Here is an 18,293-nt window from a genome sequence, read left to right as displayed (position 1 = left end):
CCAAATCCAGGGACCAGTGCACTTCGCAAGTACTCGCTCTACAGAACCGCTCTCTCACTCACTCACCCACCACCAGTTCAACACACCTAGCTCCTTTTGAGCTAAAAATGGATATACATATATATGATTATGATAATTCTAAACCATTCTTCGAGTTAGAAATTTAAAATTGTAGAACTTTTTACTAAGCCACCTAATCATATTTCAAATTAGATATCTATCTCAATTCTTTTACGCACAATTTCATATTTGTCTATTTTTTCACAGACCTTTTCAGCTATTTAGCTTTTCTTTATAAGCAAATCCATACAACACCGACAAAAAAACAGAGAGGGTGCAGTGGTGAGAGCCGGTGAGTGAGAAGCCGAGAGAGCGGCTTCATGTAATGCCCGTTTGCCGCTAAAGTCACGATGTTCAGACTTCATCCAATCGTCGACGCGATCGGTTGTGCTCGCACTCTCCGTGTAATCCGAACCCGATTTTGTGATTAGCCCTCCGCTGCGCCTGCGTGAATTCGTGGACCTTCTTCAATCAACCTGAACCTACGTGAATTTGTGCGTTTTGTTTACTTGTTTACTTGGCCCATTTGAAAGCAAATTTCCTGCATCCTGCATAAACAGAGGAAACGCACAGCGGAAATAGTATGAGTTATTAAGTCGCTGCAAACGGAAATAATTAACAAAAAAAAAATAAAACTAAATGTGCCGATCGCGTTTTAGCAACGGTTTCGATGCGGTTTCAAACACAATCGGTTTAAGCATTGACATCATTGATTTATGTCCCAAGTGTAAATAATTCGCACAATACAATACACCAAATTGAGGCTTCCCTCCCTCCACCAAATCAAACAAATCAAATGCAATGAAATGAAATGTTGCCATTAATTTGCGCACATTGCCATTGTTCAGAGTTATTGGTTGACTTTTAACTGGGATCCGTACTACTTTAAGCTGGTAAGTAGTTTTCATCGCCCATAACAATGGCAACAAATGAAGAGCGAAAATCACTTGCGAAAAGCGAAAGGTTAAGCAGCGTTCAATTGTTGCATTCTAAAATACAGTGCGGCCTCTTTAGAGCAAACGGGGTCGTCGCAGACAAAACAATAATGATGATGGGGCAATTTATCTCTTCAGAAGGCCGCTCCTCATCTTTACTTGGAATTTGTCTTGCATAATCCCCTTGAAAAACAATTCTGATATCTGAATATGGAGGAACTTTCGAACTGTTGTATAACTCTTTCCTATCATAACAAAAGCGGCAGGGATAATTGAAGGCTCCGAAATAAATTAGTTAGCCGACCGTCTATTAAAACGCGATTTGGTTTGTTGATGAGGCGCAGATAAGGCAGTAAATAGCATGGTTTTTTGCTCATTATGCCACAATCAAGTTCAATGTCTCGTCATAGAATACAGAAAAATTAGGTTCAAATTTCTAATAGAATTCCTCAAAGCAGCCACAATCAATCAGTCAAAAATGACTCGATCTCTAACCGACCGACCATACATATAATTACGTCTGAGAATTTTGCGGTTGAATCACAATCTACGATTCTAATACGTTCTACAGACCCCTTTCGAATCGTGGCTCAAATGCAGTGGCAGGTTCTGTTGGTTCGGCTGGTATCTCGGTCTGAACATCACCCATCTCGCTTTTGTCATTAATTTTAATTAGATATTTCCTTTTGGGAGTCACTGGCTGCATTTGAATAACAATTGAACGCCCTCTAAGACGAAATGTATTCTCCGCTTCCATTTCTTCATTGAAATGCCAAACCCTTTATCGGCAGGATGTCTTTGGGGTCTCTAGAGTGTCATTTACATATTCTTCGGATTCTTTTGGCCGTTCGTCTGTGACTTTTGTCTGTTTCTCGATTTTTTTCAATGCTAACAACCTAATCAGAGTTTGTTTTTCGGGTATTTGTTGGATATGGTAATTTTCGAATGACTGTATTTTATTTTTTATGTGGGCTTCATGTCGTGATTTCTCGCCCATGTGTGGACTGAGGTGCATCAACGCATTTATGCTGACTTTTGTTTCGTCTTCTTCGTCCATTAAGTGGGAATAGAAAGCCGAGATTTGGCTAGATAACTTTGCATACATCGTCGACCTGTGATTGTTGACTATTCGGGGTAACTGTTTCGGTTGCGGTTTTCACTTTCATTCAAAGAGGCGCTGTAACAATTAAAACGAGAGCTGCAAATCTCTTCATCTTCTCAAAATAAACCAAGGCAAAACTATCCGCATCGATTTCGCTTTCGTTTTGATCGTATTTCCGATCATTTGACCAGGGCAATTTGCACTTTCTTATAGCGCCTAATCGCAGGCCGACTTTCTAGAATTGATTTGCATAAGTGATTTGTCCAGTGCGGAGACTTTCGCGACCCCAATCTGCATCTCGGTCTAAAGACAGCTGACGTTCTAACTGTGAACGATAAATACACACTGTGTAGAAAAATATGCCCGAGACTAATTGCCCAGTGAAAATGATGGGCAATTATCAGCTGAAATGGCAACAGCTGCACAGCAAACAGCCCGTACAGTGATCACTCCGCAAACAAACAATGGAAATCTATATATTTTGGTGGTGAACTTGGGGTCAATTCCATGACCGTATGCCGTATGGGTCGAAACAAGTTTCTTAACCTAATTATCTGAGCCGCTTCGTAATATATATTTAAAATCGAGCAGATTTTGTACATTCTTTCTTATCAAACTTATGTTCAAATGATGGAAATATAAAGCTGCAAATCAATTTATTAAAAAAGAGAACAAAGCGGTTGCCCCCGTCTATGATATAATAAAAAGTTTATTAGAACTGCTTGCCAAATAAACAAACCAACGACCTTTTCTACAGAAGTCTCTCAAAGTAGAAAGACAAAAAGAAAGATATAAACCCCAAAACAAAGAAATTTACATATTTATGTCAAGTCCATTAAGCATATTCTTGGCCAGTTGTGGGGCCATCTTAGCCCGGTCTGGTCCATTGAGTTGGCCATGTAGTGAGCAGCCTCCGGGGCGATTAAAATTATCAATGTCGGGGCTGCGCTTGTGACACTTGTGCACACATAATAATGCCCGACAAGTCAGGCCAATTGTCAAGCTGGGCTAATTTGTGAGCAGCCGCAGTGTGTTAGTGCCAAGAGAAATATTTCAGCTCGTAAATAACTCGAACAGACAAGCTGCAGGTGTTGGGAAACTACAAACTAAGCAGGGTTAAGGTTTATAGGAAAACCACGTTGTTCGTAAATAACAAAAACAAAACTTATTTGGTGGCAAGCCCGGGGGGCAAATATTTATTCATAAAGGTAATTATAACGCCAAAACGTTAGTGAAACTGAATTAAGTTAATTTTGATAATTGTTTCAACCTTGTAGGAAATATTCAAATATGAAAATAAAAATAAAAACATGATTTCGTACAAATGCCTCCTGTGAGGATTGAACTCACGACCCCTGGTTTACAAGACCAGTGCTCTGCCACTGAGCTAAAGAGGCTCTGTTGAAACGCTGGCCAAAGCGCAATAGGCATAACCGCAGTCAGAACGCTTCTAACAGCTGGAAAAGTTAACAGCGTCCGTATCTGCTAGTTCTAACAGCGCACAAGCCGTTGGCTTTTTCCATTTGCATTAAAGCAGGCGTAACAGCCAGAGCTTCGAATCAAGTTATTACGCGTATATATAAACAAATATATATATATTAGAACCAGGTGTCATCTCCATTTAAGTAATTGAGCAAAATATTTTTGCATTGTTCCAACAAATTGTGGGCGCGCACTGAGCTCATCTCGCAACAATTTTGTAGGCGCGCTTGAAAGAGAATTAATAGTTAGCAAGTAACAGCAGAGGAGCGGGGCTGGTAACGCCCCCTCCGTGAGATAGACAGAAATTTGATTTGATTTTCAAGCTATTGAATTTACATAAAATCCAGCATTCGCTGTGTGGGCAGAAGATATTTAGCATACGCGCAGCAAACTATCGACATCCGAACGGAATGCATTTGATATATGGCTAACTGAAGATCCGAGATCGAGATCTCTGCTGATTGGAATTTATAGCAAGCGAAATCCCGGTTTGAATTCAAGTTAAGTCCCCTGATCCCGCGGGACCTTGGTGACATCAATATCATTCGCTGTCAAAGAGAAATGATCAAATGCTGAATAAACTTGTCACCATTTCGCTGCTTTTTGGGTCATTTCGTGTGAGATCTCCCGGCTAGACCGGAAAAATCGCATCTGAACAAGTTTCACTTGCCAGATAAAAAAAAAAAAACACTGGACATCGTTCCACTTGCGTGGCCATCAGCATCGAAAATGCAATTTGCAAGTTGAATTTAGGAGTAACAGTAATACCGCAATTCGCAGCTTGTTCTTGAGTGGTGAACATTGTTGCGCTACCTTGAGTCAAATTGCTTCATAAACTCGACTTTTTGTCAGTTTCACTCCTCTAGAAGTTAGAAGAAGTTGGCAGAAACGCCGGAAACGCGCACAACCAACATAAATGAAGTCCAAATGGAAATGATTACAGGGCTTAACTCGGTGCTTTGGCTAATAGAGATGGTAGCGTGAGGCAAGATGTGGGATCCAAAAGTGCTTTATTGACTCAAAGATATTTGGTCAAACCGCAAATTATTTTGAAACTACCATTGTGTATACGATCTTTCAAAGAGGCTTGAAGTCTGCTCGCAAAATGAAAACTAAACATTTGTGTAACTTGGTTTAAGCATTCCGCCTAGTGATTAAAGCTATATTTAATTAGCTTCAACTATAAATGTAGATCACTTGATGTAGTTAAGTCAAAATTTGTTTAATTATATAGGTTTCCAAACCATGCGGCCAACTCACGTAACCCACCCTAATAACTTGATTATGGAGTACAAGTACTTGTTCTTGGTCTGGTTGCGCCTCAGCGGTTTCAGCGCCCACATGCTGAAGCACCGGGCCTGGGAAGCACCTGAGCAAGAAGCCAGGGTCTTTGGGTCTCGCTGCACTTGCTCTCGTTCCTATTAAATATAAAGACAGACACGAGGAACCCTTCTGAGCTGGGCACGCAAATTGAAGAATAATAATTACATGCATATAAGTCGGCTCTCATGTGTATATGTATGTTTGAAGTTTAGTATGCTGAAGAGGGTATAGTTGAACGATCTTCACGGTTGACAAACTTTTCCCACAGCCAATTGAGAATTGTAACTGACACTGGTGCAATTTGGCGGATGGCAGATACTTTGTAGATTCCTGACAGATTCTTTTCCCTAGTTCCCCATAATTTCAGCTCATTAGCAAAGCGTTCTAGCAAAGTACAATCAGCCAGAAAAGATACAGAGATTCAAATCCAGTCGCTAATGTGCGAGTACTCGTCGGAGTTCTCATTCAAAGCTCCCTAAGCAGGTCTTCCCCCTCCTTCGTTCCACAATTAAGCATTAAAGCGAAATTAGATTAATGGTAGGCCCACATTGGGCAAGGTAACCTAACCCAAAACATAGGTTCTTTTATCTATTTCCTGCTCGCAAGCCAAAAGATGGGGCCAGGCGGGATGTAGATGGAGTTCTTAGCTAAAGTTTGTAGAACGCTGCTCGCGGCAGAAACAGCATGATAATTATTCTCAAAGACTAATGACTTGGCTGGCTTATCTCAAAGGCAAAAGGCGCAAGCCCTAGTCCAGAGCTAAACAGTACGATGTCAAACAGATGCTGGAGATATGGGCCCCAAACAGAGGAAGCTGTTCTTTGGCCATTACATTAATTTGTAATGGGTGTGTACTGCTAAAGTATTAACAACTAAGACCTTAAGTTAAAAGAAGATGTTTGTGTAAACCGATATTAACAATCATGAGTTTTTCATGGAGTTCTCATCGAAAGTTTGCCTTTAATCTTAGCAGTTCATTTGCAATAGATGAAAAAATCTGTAACTAACCACTGGGAACTGATTTTCCATAGAACTGGTTCTCTTTTAGCGCTCAATAAAAAGCAAGCTAACGGTACGAGTTTGAGCCCTTAGCCCTGTGAGATACATTTTGTATGTCACAAGTATCTATGACAATTACAGTATGAATGAAGTGCTTTGTCTTCGAGTGCCGACAAAGACAAAAAAGGCAAACAAGTGAAAAGCCAGAAAAGAGGGAAATGAGCAGTCTCCGTTGCCTTTGCCGGCACATTAAGTAATGTGATCTATGCAACCTCATCCGCAAGATACAATCGCAATCGCGAGTGTGTATCTTGCGGCTGTGCAGATCTGCATATCGAATGCATTTCTTTGTTGGTCTCCTGAACAACCGAAAGTGCGTTGGGTTTTTTTACCCCTTATTTTTTTGTGACCACCTCATTTGCATGTGAGCCGCATTTCTTTTGCCGCCATATGACTGATGAAATGGGAACTGGAGGGAGGTTCTGGGTGCCATCGGCTTATTAAGGCCTCTTCAGCGAATCTTCTTCAGCAAATGTAACGTGCCAAAGTTGTTAAAACCGACGAACCGAAAATTGCAACCCAATTGTTTTTACCTTGCCAAGCGGAACGCGAAATTAAACTGACTTTGAAGTGCGCTGAAGTCTAGGACTGAATTGTGGGGCTGTCCATCTGCTAGCGTTGGGTTCAAAGTTCACCTGAGAATATATATTACTACAAAATCTAGGTTGCATCTTAAAGTCTGTGTATCTTTTACTCCATTTCAGAGCTGTAAACGAAGACCACGAGGGTTTTCCATTATGGACACCGGAAGTGTGGTTAGTGAACCGATTTCCGCGCATCATCGCGCCTTCGCCAAACAGAAGTCCGCCTCCATGGTAAGTTCCCTCGACTAAAAAAAAAAGAGCAGAGATCTATGCACCCATAGACATATTGTATAAGACCTAACATAATTAATGCAACATCCATTGGCTGCGAACCGCGTGCCGCCGCCCTCCTTTTGTCTGATTCGATTATGTAAGTGCGCGAATGCTATCTACGCTAATTAGATATTGACACGCACAGGCCAACAACAAGCATTGGGCATTAGCCAAAAGCTGCAGCACTCAGCCCAGATACTTCTCATCGCTACACGCTAGAAAGTTGTCGAAAACGAAATTCGCAAACATGGGCAAACATAAATCGCAGATACAAGCAGGCGAATTCCAGATAAAATAGAAGCGAATAACTTAAGCCGAAGATTTGTTACTTATTTTTAGACTGTGAAGCTAAAAGCAGTGGCTCAAAGCATACAGGCGATTATTAATTGATTACTATTTATTAAATTCTCTTTAATACTTATTATAACTAGTAGTTTGAGTTTGTACGTTGTAATAAGCCGCCATTTCATTAAATCCACACTCGTGCTTTTATCCAAATAAATGCATATTAATAAAGCGTTGAAAACAGCATAAAATATGAAAAGGAGCTCAAAACAAATTACGACAATTAATTGCAAATCCATTCGAATGCATTTTTAAGCAACACTTTCACGCAGCCCACAATGCAGAGTCACTCAAGCCATTGCATTCAAACGATTGGTAGTTCGAGTATCTAAACATTTTTAGCGGATATTATGTGTGAAATGTTGCATCGCCAGGCTGGGAATATTCGTATGTGTTTTTTATATGGGGGAAGTTGAGTGGAATTGTTAAGTGTGAGAAAAGAGAAATTACAATTCAATAGACTGGCAGAATTCCACGTGTTCGTTGAATTTCCTATTAGCGGATATAATGCAATATGGACTAACTTTTGCACATTTTTTTTTTTTCGGCGATGAAGAAAGTCATAGTAATATACGATATACGAAATGAGGTGCTTATGACCCCACTAATCTTTAACATTCGGCCATTTGAACCTCTCCTCGCTAAGCCTTTGTGACTGAAAAAATAAAAAAATTTTTTTAGATCCACACATGATGGCTGCTTGGCAAATTAGTAGAAAGAAGTCAGACAGCACAATGGTACTTTCACTCGCAGCGAAATGATTGAAAGCAAAAGTGAGTGACGAATATGTTTTGTTTGGGTTACAAATCAACATCAGCCTCGATGCGAATCATTAAATGACAGGTGTTTAGTCATGTTTTTTTTTTTCTCGGGGGAGGTTCATCAATGGTAATAGCAACTATAAATAGTTCCAGTAAATTGGCCATAACCAAAAGGCTGAACAAACAGCTCCCACCGAATGTGAAGTAATCGCAGGCAGAGCGAAACGAAATCGATATCTTTTCTTTCCCTATTCAAATACCCTATGAAATCCGCACCCTTCTCCTTTCGACAGATTTCCTTACCTCACCATCTACGGTCAATTAATTCCTTCCACAAAATTACTCCAATTACTCAACGCCAATACTGAATAGATTTCCAGCCGGAGTTGTTAATGAATGCAACTCACTTCGTAAGATATGCAAATTTATTTATGATCCGAGAGAAAAGTCAAACAATTTATAACGAAATCGGTCAAAGAATTTCTCACGTTCGCCCCGAGTAGTGGACAATGTCCGGCCGGTAATGATTTCCCTTTTTAATAATTTAAAAAAATAAAAAATTCTCAGCAACTGCAACTTCTCTGAGGTGGCACAGGAAATCTAGGGGTTGCTGTCAAAGGGGTGCAAGGAAGCCTAAAGTGCGATAAGAAGGTGGTTGTTGCAGTTTTTAAGAGCTCATAAGTAAATGCAGCTGAGACGCGGCTTTGTAACGGCTTTTGGTTGAAAGCACAAAAGAGTGCGTTTCAAGATCTTAAGAAAATATTAAAATGTTTCCAAATGCAACCCCACAGGGTTTCCTATTTTCTAAGTATTCAATAACATTACATACCATAAAAATCTTTTAAAACGTAATACCCAGTACACGAAAATGGGTCCAAGTCCGCTGATTAAATTAAAAATAACTAAAAAGTTGTCATGCAACTATTGGATATAGTAATGTGATTATAATTAGGGTGAACCTACAAAGTAATCCCCATACCAATGACATCTGAAAGGTTTAGATATAAGCCATAAACAGCCATATTGGCATTGAAACGCTTATTTTGCTAATCAAGTAGTCGCGACGGAAAGCTTTTGCTACGTCAAAGCAACAGGTTCCCCGAAAGCTCATTGACAAAGCTTGCCGCAACACACCCAAATTCAACACAGTTGAACTCAACACTTCAGCTGATGTGCCGTGATGTTTTCATTTTTCTGTGTTCCTCAAACTTTGTTTATTGCTGTGTAAATTTTACCGAATACTCTTTTATTTGTTTGTAAATACAATTTCGCGAGTGATATGCTTTAGCTCTGATCAAGTGTATATTTTGTGATAATCAAAAGACTGTAATCGCAACAAAAAAAAAAGTGCTCAATTAACAGTAATTTATTAAATTAGGAACTTTATCAGGTGCCATAAGCTAGCTCAATAGTGATTAACCAAGAATAAGAAAGTGCAACAACAATAATCGAGTATCGCATTCAAGGGGTAAATAGAAATCTACACGAGGCAAATAATTACACACGAAGCGTATCTATCGCGTATACGAACCTCAATCAGATAGAAATACGAGTCCAAAATGAGAATAGTTGGATCCAGTATGCTGGCAGCCCTCAAGCGGCTATCAACGAACCAACCCCCCACCTTGGTCAGTAACATCCGGTACCTGAGCTCGTTTGGAACCATGAGCCTGCCGGAGCGCCAGCCCTTTTCTCCAGACTTCTTCTTCCGTCAAGTACGTAATCGGATGGACTATGTTGAAATATTCTAGTGACACTATTCACAAGCATTCATTCAGCTTTTTGATGGAGAAAGCAGCACCTATAGCTACCTTCTGGCCGATCTAAAGAATGGTCAGGCCGTAATCATTGATCCTGTTTTGGAGCAGGCGAAACGAGATGCCCAGCTGGTCAAGGATCTGGGCTTCGAGTTGAAGTATGCCAGTAAGTTAGAGAGAGATCTCTATCTATGTATGGATAGATCATTGGATGATAATTTCATCATGACACTACAATATTTCCCCATTCCCCCAAGTCAACACACACATGCATGCGGATCACATAACGGGCAGTGGCTGGTTGAGGAAGTTAACTGGGTGTCAATCTGTGATTGCTGCCGCCAGTGGAGCCAAGGCGGATCGTCACCTGAATGAAGGGGATCGCATAGATTTCGGCACCCATGTGATTGATGCTCTGGCCACTCCGGGACACACAAATGGCTGCATGACCTATGTGATCAAGGATCAGGGTTGTGTCTTTACCGGAGATACTCTCCTGATACGAGGCTGTGGACGCACCGATTTCCAGGAAGGCTGCCCACGTAATCTCTACGAGAATGTGCACAGTAAGATCTTCACACTCCCGGAAAACTTTCGCATATATCCGGCGCACGACTATAAGTGAGTGGGATCTGGAATGCTATGTGATATCAATCTAATGGCGGTCATTTCCAGAGGTCAAATGGAAAGCAGTGTGTGGGAGGAGAAGCGGTATAACCCCAGACTGACTAAGGATATTGAAGAGTTTGTCAAAATCATGGAAAACCTAAATTTACCATATCCCAAGAAAATAGGTGGGGATGTGAACATATTACTATATGCGTCTTTTACTAAGTTTAATATCTTTTAGATGCCTCGCTGCCCGCCAATCGAGAGTGCGGGGTGTACGATATACCCAAGGAATAATTCCAACCCCTGCAAACACTATATACGCAGCTTATATAATAATGTTTCAAAGAGACTTGTAATCTTTTAAATAAATAATCATAATAATCTTATCACGATCAAGTTATGACAGCCTCATTTTACTCCCTGACTTCTGTGCTTAATAAGATAAACTTAAAAAACTCACTTCTTTGTTCGCCTTCTTTTGTTGCAGACCATTCTCAATCCGAAGGGTTGTGGCAGTGCCGTCAAGTACAGTCTGCACTCGACTGCAGAGACGAACCAGGAGACTGCCAGTACCACGACCACCTCTACCCATTGTTCCACAACTGGAAGAAGGCGCAAGGGTGGCTCCCTGGGCGGTACTCTCTCCTCGCGATCGACGCGCAGCGAATCCAAGGAATTGCGATCGGCTCTTCAGGATCGGGAGGCTGTCATCCAGAATCTGCGTATACAGCTTTGTCTGGGCAAACTGCCACGTCCCACGGGACCACCGCTGGATGAGTCCGAGAAGCCGGCGGCTGAGCAAAAACTAAACAGACTGAAGACGGAGGCGGAGAATAAGCGAATTAAGATCAAGAACCTGAAGAGTGCCCTGGAGAAGCTGGACATCACAGAGTGAGTAGAATGTTTTAATACTATTTAGCTTGAAGATATTTAATACTTACTTTATTTTATCCACAGCAACATAGACATCCGCATCCGTCAAGCCGAATTGGAATACGCACTCGGCAGAGAAGAACTCCAGATGCTCTCGATTGTGGAGGAGGCTCGCGCCTTGCAGGCACGTCTGGAAAAGTCCAAGCCCGAGGCGCAGACCCTCTACAACATCATCAGCTCTGGAGTCTCCCTGAGTCTGCACGCCGTGCATGCCACCTCGGGAAGATGGGCAGTTCAACAGAGGACAGACCAGCCGGGTTTCTACGTAGAATGGGCTTTAGAGGGTGATGGCTTGTACAAGGGCGATCGCATTTTGGAGATCAACGGACGACTGGTAACCGGAAAATCCAAGGAAGAGCTGCAGAAGCAAGTAGGAAACTCTGGCAAGTGTCAGATGGTTGTACTCCGCAAGAAGTCCGTACCTATACCACAAAAGCAACTAGACCAGGAGAAGGAGAACAACATGAGGCTGCAGCATCGCATATCGTACCTGGAAGAGCAGGTGCGAGAACTGCAGACAGTCAAGGAGCATCATCCATCGCAACAGCAGCAGCAGCAGCAGCAGCAACAGCAAAATCCACAGCAAAATCCACAGCAAAATCCACAGCAGACATCCTCCAATCAATCTCAGCATGTGACCAGCATCAGCATATCATCACCTCCATCAACACCGCCCGAGAAACCGTTGATCTTTCAGCGGGGCAACTATATTACCACTTTGGTGGGGGGCAAACCCATCGAGCTGATGGGTGACGACATGGCCTCGACACAAACCCCTCCCGGACATGTAACCAAAACACTGATCAAGGAGAATACCCACATCGATTTGAGAGATCGTCTGTCGCACATGTACTCCATGCCCTCCAAATCGCTGTCCGCCTCGAAGATCTCGATTAATAGCGATTCTGCCTATATGCAGCACCATCGACGTGATAAGGAGCGCCATCGCGATCGCCAGCACCGGGAACGCCCCAGAGATCCTCTCCAGCAACAGCAGCAACTGCATCGCGAACATCTCATGAGCACGCACGCACGCAGTGTAGAGCACCTGAATCATTACAATGGGTAGGTTATTCGCGATTCTTCGAGATTCTTGTGTAGATGTTCTAGCAAAGACAGGCTTTTTCATAGATTTAAATTTTCCTGACTAATCTCCCCGATCTTCTTCGCCATTCCAGACTGGATCGTCGCCGAGACACGCCCCGACAAAGTGAGTCGAACACACTTCGAGCCCGCCTGCCCAGCGATATGAGGAGTGTAAAATCCCTGGATTTCGATAGCGAAAACGAATCGAAGCCTGCGACTGAGACGCGTACCACTAGACCCACTCCGCCCAAGAAACCCCTCCGGCTATCGCTGCAACGAGCCCAAAGTCTGCAGACCGTGGAGCTGCACCCCTGTGCGGATATCGAACGAAAGCGGCCCATGAAGAGGGTCCACCACAACAACAACAACAACAACAAAGGTGGAGAATCACCGACTGGAGAGGGCCAGACCATGCTCATCGAGAACTGCAGTCCCATGCACACGGCTTCCCTCGGCAGGCACAAGCTCATCTAGAAACCCGATCCCAATCCAACCAAAACTAATTGTTAATCGAAGTAGCTTAATCCTCGACCGATCCTAACCGGCGGTTAAACCCAAAAAACAGGCGGACATGTGCAAAATTACAGTAGGCAATATAATTTTAACCAGCTCCCAAGTGGAAAGTTTCTTATTATGTAGTAGCAGTAGTATGTACTTACATTCTATATCTTGTATAAGTAGGGCTTGGCTATCAACATTTAGTATTGAGAGAATCAATAATTAAGAGTTTTTGTATGTACGATGATTTTATTAGCACAATTTACAAATGTGAATACACGAATATTTTCACCTACTTAAATGCGTTATTTATTTAAAAAATTCGATCCCGGCCTGCTATAAATGTGATGTAACTACAATTTCATGGCATCGGTTGGCATATCAGAAGCTATTACCTGGCAACTCATTTTCAAAGAATTTGTAGCAGTAGTTCTTCAAATTGCTTCGCCGTATCTGGAAAGCATGCCAATATTTACGACCTCCATTGTAGGCACGAGCCTGGCACATATTTTATGACGCCACAGTGATAAGGTATTCAAATGAAAAGCACGTTAGCGTGTTTCAGCTGCGCTTTTAGTAAGTTCAAAGAATTACTTAATAGCTATAATTTGGATATAATTAAAAAAAAGGCCGTTAATAGGATAATAAATATATCATCAGAGCTGGACAAAAGAATCTGATCAATCTGCAGTTGATAAAAAAAACTCAACGAGGGAGATAGAGCGATAGAGCGGTGAAGTAAGCCCGAGATAAACCTGAGAGCGGAACTCTCGCCTACGCGATCGTGCTGACCGCCAAATGCAATATCCGCCGCTCCACCTGGTGGCGCTCTCAATTCTCAATTCTGCGGTCTTCTTGCTCTCGCCAAATCTGCCCCAATGTTCTCTCAGCGAGTCGATTTGCGATGGCAATGCCAGAGGCTCGAAACAGTTCCGTCGCAGGTTTCCAACGGTACAGAGGTGCAATCGCTTAATTCTCGCAAAAAACAATCAGTACCCAATTATAAAATAGTTGCTAACAAGGTGAGTTTGCAACGGACGCGAAAAAAAAGAAGATCAAGGGCTAGTAATCGAGAATATTGGGTGAAGGTTAAGCTGAAGTTGAAGTTACTTGAGTTAATTGTAATTGTTAATTGTTCATAATTTATTGGTTTGCTTACATTTTAGAACCTGATTTAGATATATTACCCACAATTGCGTGTTACCAAAAAGAAACCAGTTACCGCAAAAACGGAGTTTACTTCACTGATTTTTGATTCTCTCATTCACTGTCCGCTCACCCTTGAGTGGGTTAAGGTAACCAGTTATTAATCCAGAAAAATGAGTGGGCAAAAATGCAGCACAGACCAGACACAAAATATTGTACATATCCATTACAATCCACACATTCCACGGCTTAAAACTTCAATAAACATTTAAATTCCCAATCGTGAACAGTTGGTTGAACAAGTGTTTACGATATTCTATCTTTTCATATATGTAAAATTATGGCTTGTTCTTATCTCAAAACTGCATAGCTTCGGCGTTTAAATTAGACGCGAAGTCTCTGTGTGTGAAATCAAGTAATCTTGGCTGTATTGTTTGCAAATTCACGAAGAGAGCCCTGCGATCAAATTGTTCAGATAAGCATCTTCATTAGCATATCGTTTCACGGTAAAACTCAAACTGAGTTATTATTTTCAAATCAATCATATTTAATCAGCAAGCAAGAGCCCTAATAAACCTTATTTGATGGACAAGCAGTGGCTATTAGTTGCAATTTGTGACCCATTTCGTGACAGTTTGAACCAGAATAAGTAAATACCTGGCAAAAAACAGATTAAAATACTTATACGTAATGACAATGGCATTTTTAGTTCCGAAATTCAGTCGCTCTACGAGCGTGAGAATCGTAAATTATGGGACCGATTCCAAGTGCAGATAAGGATACGTGTGTAGAGCAGGTACTGACCGCGTTTGAAGATCGTTTCAGAACTCGAGCGTGCAAGATCGCCAGCATATCGCAGACACATTGATAAGACCGTAAGGAAACCGGACCCATAAACAAATATTGCCCCGATAAAGTGTGACACCCATCCATTTCATTTGTGGAACTTTGGAAGCGAAGTGCGTACGAAAAAGAGATTGTTGATTGACCTTCCCGCAGCCGCACTTAACCCTGTGAAAAAGGCTGTTTGCATTTAGTTTCGTTTGGGTATCGCTCATTATTCACACACATAAATAATAATACCCGTTCGCACATCATATATGACCCACAAATCGTTTCATAAATTGAGGCTAGGCGCTTCAATTCCGCACACAACTGTCCGTTTAAATGGAATCAAGAGAATGTACACCTGATGACGTCCAAGCCAGAGATGAGCTGGAATTCAAGTGCCAGAGATGAGTTGGCATCACGGAATTTGAGATTACAAGACATAAACCCTCCTAGCATTTCCCAAAACTGAAAGTATTTGGTTCCAAATCATTTAAAGCTTTACTATAAAGCATTATATAAATAGTTTTGGAAGATGTTTTTAATATTGAGTCCATATCAATTATCGAAATTTCAGGATTATCATTTAGTTCATTTTTAGCTATGTCCAGTAGATCATCCCTGGTGGGATTTTCTCTGCTTGTGCCACTCAATTTAAAATTATTTATTTATAGACATTTAAACATTTCTAACATTTGCTATCCGAGTCGTACACGTGTCTAATTTAACTATGATTTCCTTGCAGTTCAAAATGATGCAATATCTTGTTGTTAGCCTGGCACTCTGTGCCACAATTTGCTCTGCTGCGCAGACGGTAAGATATATAATCTCGTTAATTTGAAAATCCACTTATAATTAGGACACTGAACTTACTTTGCAGCGCAATATGCCCATTCAAGCCATTGCCTATCTGATTGGACCCGTGCAATCGGATAATACCCAGGTCAAGGGCAACGTGACCTTTACGCAGAACGACTGTGGCCAGAATGTCCATGTGCGCGTCCAGCTGGAGGGATTGAAGGAGGGCAAGCACGGCTTCCACATTCACGAGAAGGGAGATCTGACCAATGGATGCATCAGCATGGGTGCTCACTATAACCCCGATAAGGTAGATGCGGGATTCTTTATAGGATTAGGTGTCTAAATCACTAATATAACTTTTATGTCTCAGGTTGATCACGGTGGCCCCGATCACGAGGTGCGTCATGTTGGCGATCTGGGCAACCTGGAGGCCAACTCCACGGGCATTATCGACGTTACATACACGGATCAGGTGATCACCTTAACTGGCAAGCTGGGGATCATTGGCAGGGGAGTTGTTGTCCACGAATTGGAGGATGATCTCGGTCTGGGCAACCACACGGATTCCAAGAAGACCGGCAATGCAGGCGGCCGCATTGGTAAGTAGTCAGTGTAAAATAATAAAATAATAATAATAATAAAATATTTGTTTTAAACCTTCTTTCAGCCTGTGGTGTTATTGGCATCAAGTAAATATCCCTTCCAACGTGTCAGCCAAATCAATATGCTGCTCGAATACTTTATGTGTAGTTGTGTAACTCCAGGCGTAGTAACTAATGAAATGTTTTCCCAATTTTCCCAATTCCCCCACCCACAATCACACTCACCCTTACATGTTTGGCTTACACATTTCCCTCAATTAATTGTCTCAGTTCACTGACTCACTCGATTTGCCGTGTGTGTGTTTGTGTGTAATAAAATCAACAAAAATTAACCGAAATCTAAGCTAAACATTAGCATACTCTGTACCACTTGTGTTCTACCACCTCATATTCATGGCCTAAACAAACTTTCGCGCTTTGCTGGGGTTGCTTTTCCGAGTGGGTAGGTATGACAGAGAGCCTTTTTACCTATCATTTTTACTAACATCATTAGCATTAGTCGGTCGGTCGGTCGGTCGGTCGGTCGGTCGGCGAAGAGAAGGGGATATTGGAATAACAACTGCCGCTGGAATCGGAACTTTACTGATCCAACCAGGGTTCAATCAAAAAACTCACATTGTATGTTTTCCAGTGGCCCATCTGTACCTGCACCTGCACCACCAACACCACGCCATCAGCCACTGTACTATGTGCCCCATGGGGAGCCACAAGATCATGTTGTCTATCCACTCCAGCACTATCCTTTGCCATACCCACACCCATATCCATATCCGCACCCATACCCCTATCCGTATCCGTTGTCGCACCAATTGTATCTGTGAGATCGCGAGACTACACCGTTCGCCTGTTCCACCTTCTAATTGCAGCTCGGATGTGGACGAGTGGCCATGTCGCGATGGTGGCGCCGGCGCCCTGCGCTACTCCTTCTCCATCCTGACCGTCATCGTGGCCCTCATCATGGCCCGCAGCCTTGACTAATCCGAAACATGCACCCGGATCGGATCGAATGCACGCATGTGGCATGGGATTGTTGGCCATCGTAGTGATCTGCATACCTACTTACACACTAACCACACAACCATGAGTCGCACACCACTACCAACAGTAATTATAATACTCCAGCATTATCCACCCAAATAGAGAAATCAAAGGAACTAACTAAGCTACTTGTAAAGTGTTTGAATTGATCGATAATAAAGTTTGTTATTTGTATTTCGGGTGCTTGCAATTTGTACGTGCTTAGATAGTAACAAAAGTTGCTGAAAATGAACGACAGATAAGGGTTAGCTCTAATTTTATAAAAAAGATTAGACAAAGTGTTTCCAATGGACTGTTAGAATTGCACATAAATCACAGTAGTAGTAAGTTATCAAGAGAATTAAATATAACTTCAATTTTGTATGTTGATTTCTAAGGACAAATAGCTGTTTGTTCCCTAAAATAGGTTACCAAATAAATGAACACTCAAAAAGTTGGTAGGAAAACTATATATAGAACTTCGACGTCACCAAAGCTTTTCCTACCCATACACCTTTATGTGGCTGCGAATGGGTCATATAACATTTAGTTGCCTTTGATTTGCTGAATTCCAGCTTAGAGCCACAATTTGCTTTAAATTGCGGAAGCCTTCAGAAAATATTTGTGCTCCAATCATTCAGAGAACTCCAATTCCCAGGGATTTTGATTCCAAGCCGCCGCAACTAATGGTCAAGCAACAGTTTTTGCTTTTATTTTTTCTAGATTTCTTCGACCAGATAGGCTCAGCCAGAGAATGGGTCAAACAGTGGGATTCTAGAAAACCTAGGGCCATAATTCCCGACACGCAACACTAACATCATCCGAAAGACTGTGGCATACTTCTGGGCGTCTTTAATTATTTCGCACAGTCCTCAGAGAAAGAGAAAGCATTTACAACTTTCTTTGCCGCGCACGAAAGCACGCAATTAATTTCGCCTTGGGCCCGGTCGAGTTCCAAGTGCTAAGTGCCGAACTTTAAAGGGAAACACATAGACGTGGGCGCACAGCTAAATTTTTATGGTAATAAGTGCAATGACCCACCCGGAATCCAGCTGGAGATGGCGAATGGAGCCGTGAGTGAGGCAAGTG

General features: G+C 42.0%; 3 protein-coding genes and 1 non-coding gene across 8 annotated transcripts; 3 read left to right on the top strand and 1 right to left on the bottom strand.

Moving 5' to 3' along the window:
* The first annotated feature begins 414 nt into the window (after nucleotides 1-414).
* Nucleotides 415-13,104, top strand: sprt (sprite). The gene is made up of 5 exons (NM_136839.3): nucleotides 415-953; nucleotides 6,666-6,776; nucleotides 10,781-11,184; nucleotides 11,251-12,291; nucleotides 12,405-13,104. The coding sequence occupies exons 2-5, from the start codon at nucleotides 6,699-6,701 to the stop codon at nucleotides 12,784-12,786; spliced, it is 1,905 nt and encodes a 634-aa protein (NP_610683.1). The 5' UTR covers nucleotides 415-953; nucleotides 6,666-6,698; the 3' UTR covers nucleotides 12,787-13,104.
* Nucleotides 3,423-3,494, bottom strand: tRNA:Thr-TGT-2-1 (transfer RNA:Threonine-TGT 2-1). The gene has a single exon. It is a non-coding gene; the product is annotated as a tRNA-Thr (tRNA).
* Nucleotides 9,068-10,687, top strand: CG30022 (uncharacterized protein). Its single transcript, NM_165830.3, has 5 exons — nucleotides 9,068-9,639; nucleotides 9,703-9,847; nucleotides 9,939-10,302; nucleotides 10,357-10,475; nucleotides 10,532-10,687. Exons 1-5 carry the CDS (start codon nucleotides 9,484-9,486, stop codon nucleotides 10,585-10,587), a joined length of 840 nt encoding a protein of 279 aa, NP_725047.2. The 5' UTR covers nucleotides 9,068-9,483; the 3' UTR covers nucleotides 10,588-10,687.
* A 628-nt stretch (nucleotides 13,105-13,732) lies between the features above and the next one.
* Nucleotides 13,733-17,500, top strand: Sod3 (Superoxide dismutase 3). 5 transcript variants are annotated; one of them, NM_001043071.2, is made up of 6 exons: nucleotides 13,733-13,832; nucleotides 15,530-15,598; nucleotides 15,665-15,892; nucleotides 15,956-16,184; nucleotides 16,253-16,274; nucleotides 17,054-17,500. In NM_001043071.2, the coding sequence occupies exons 2-6, from the start codon at nucleotides 15,536-15,538 to the stop codon at nucleotides 17,163-17,165; spliced, it is 654 nt and encodes a 217-aa protein (NP_001036536.1). In that variant the 5' UTR covers nucleotides 13,733-13,832; nucleotides 15,530-15,535; the 3' UTR covers nucleotides 17,166-17,500. The 5 variants fall into 5 exon arrangements, with proteins under 5 accessions (NP_001036536.1, NP_001033939.2, NP_610682.2 ...); NM_001038850.2 differs by having other exon boundaries at nucleotides 16,819-17,398; NM_136838.3 differs by lacking the exon at nucleotides 17,054-17,500 and adding an exon at nucleotides 14,772-14,915 and having other exon boundaries at nucleotides 16,253-16,522.
* The last annotated feature ends 793 nt before the right edge of the window (nucleotides 17,501-18,293 follow it).

The sequence above is a fragment of the Drosophila melanogaster genome, chromosome 2R (genome assembly GCF_000001215.4).
Source record: "Drosophila melanogaster chromosome 2R".
NCBI lineage: Eukaryota > Metazoa > Arthropoda > Insecta > Diptera > Drosophilidae > Drosophila > Drosophila melanogaster.
The sequence above is the reverse complement of the archived record's forward strand: the minus strand, read 5'-3'. Positions and strand labels throughout refer to the sequence as shown.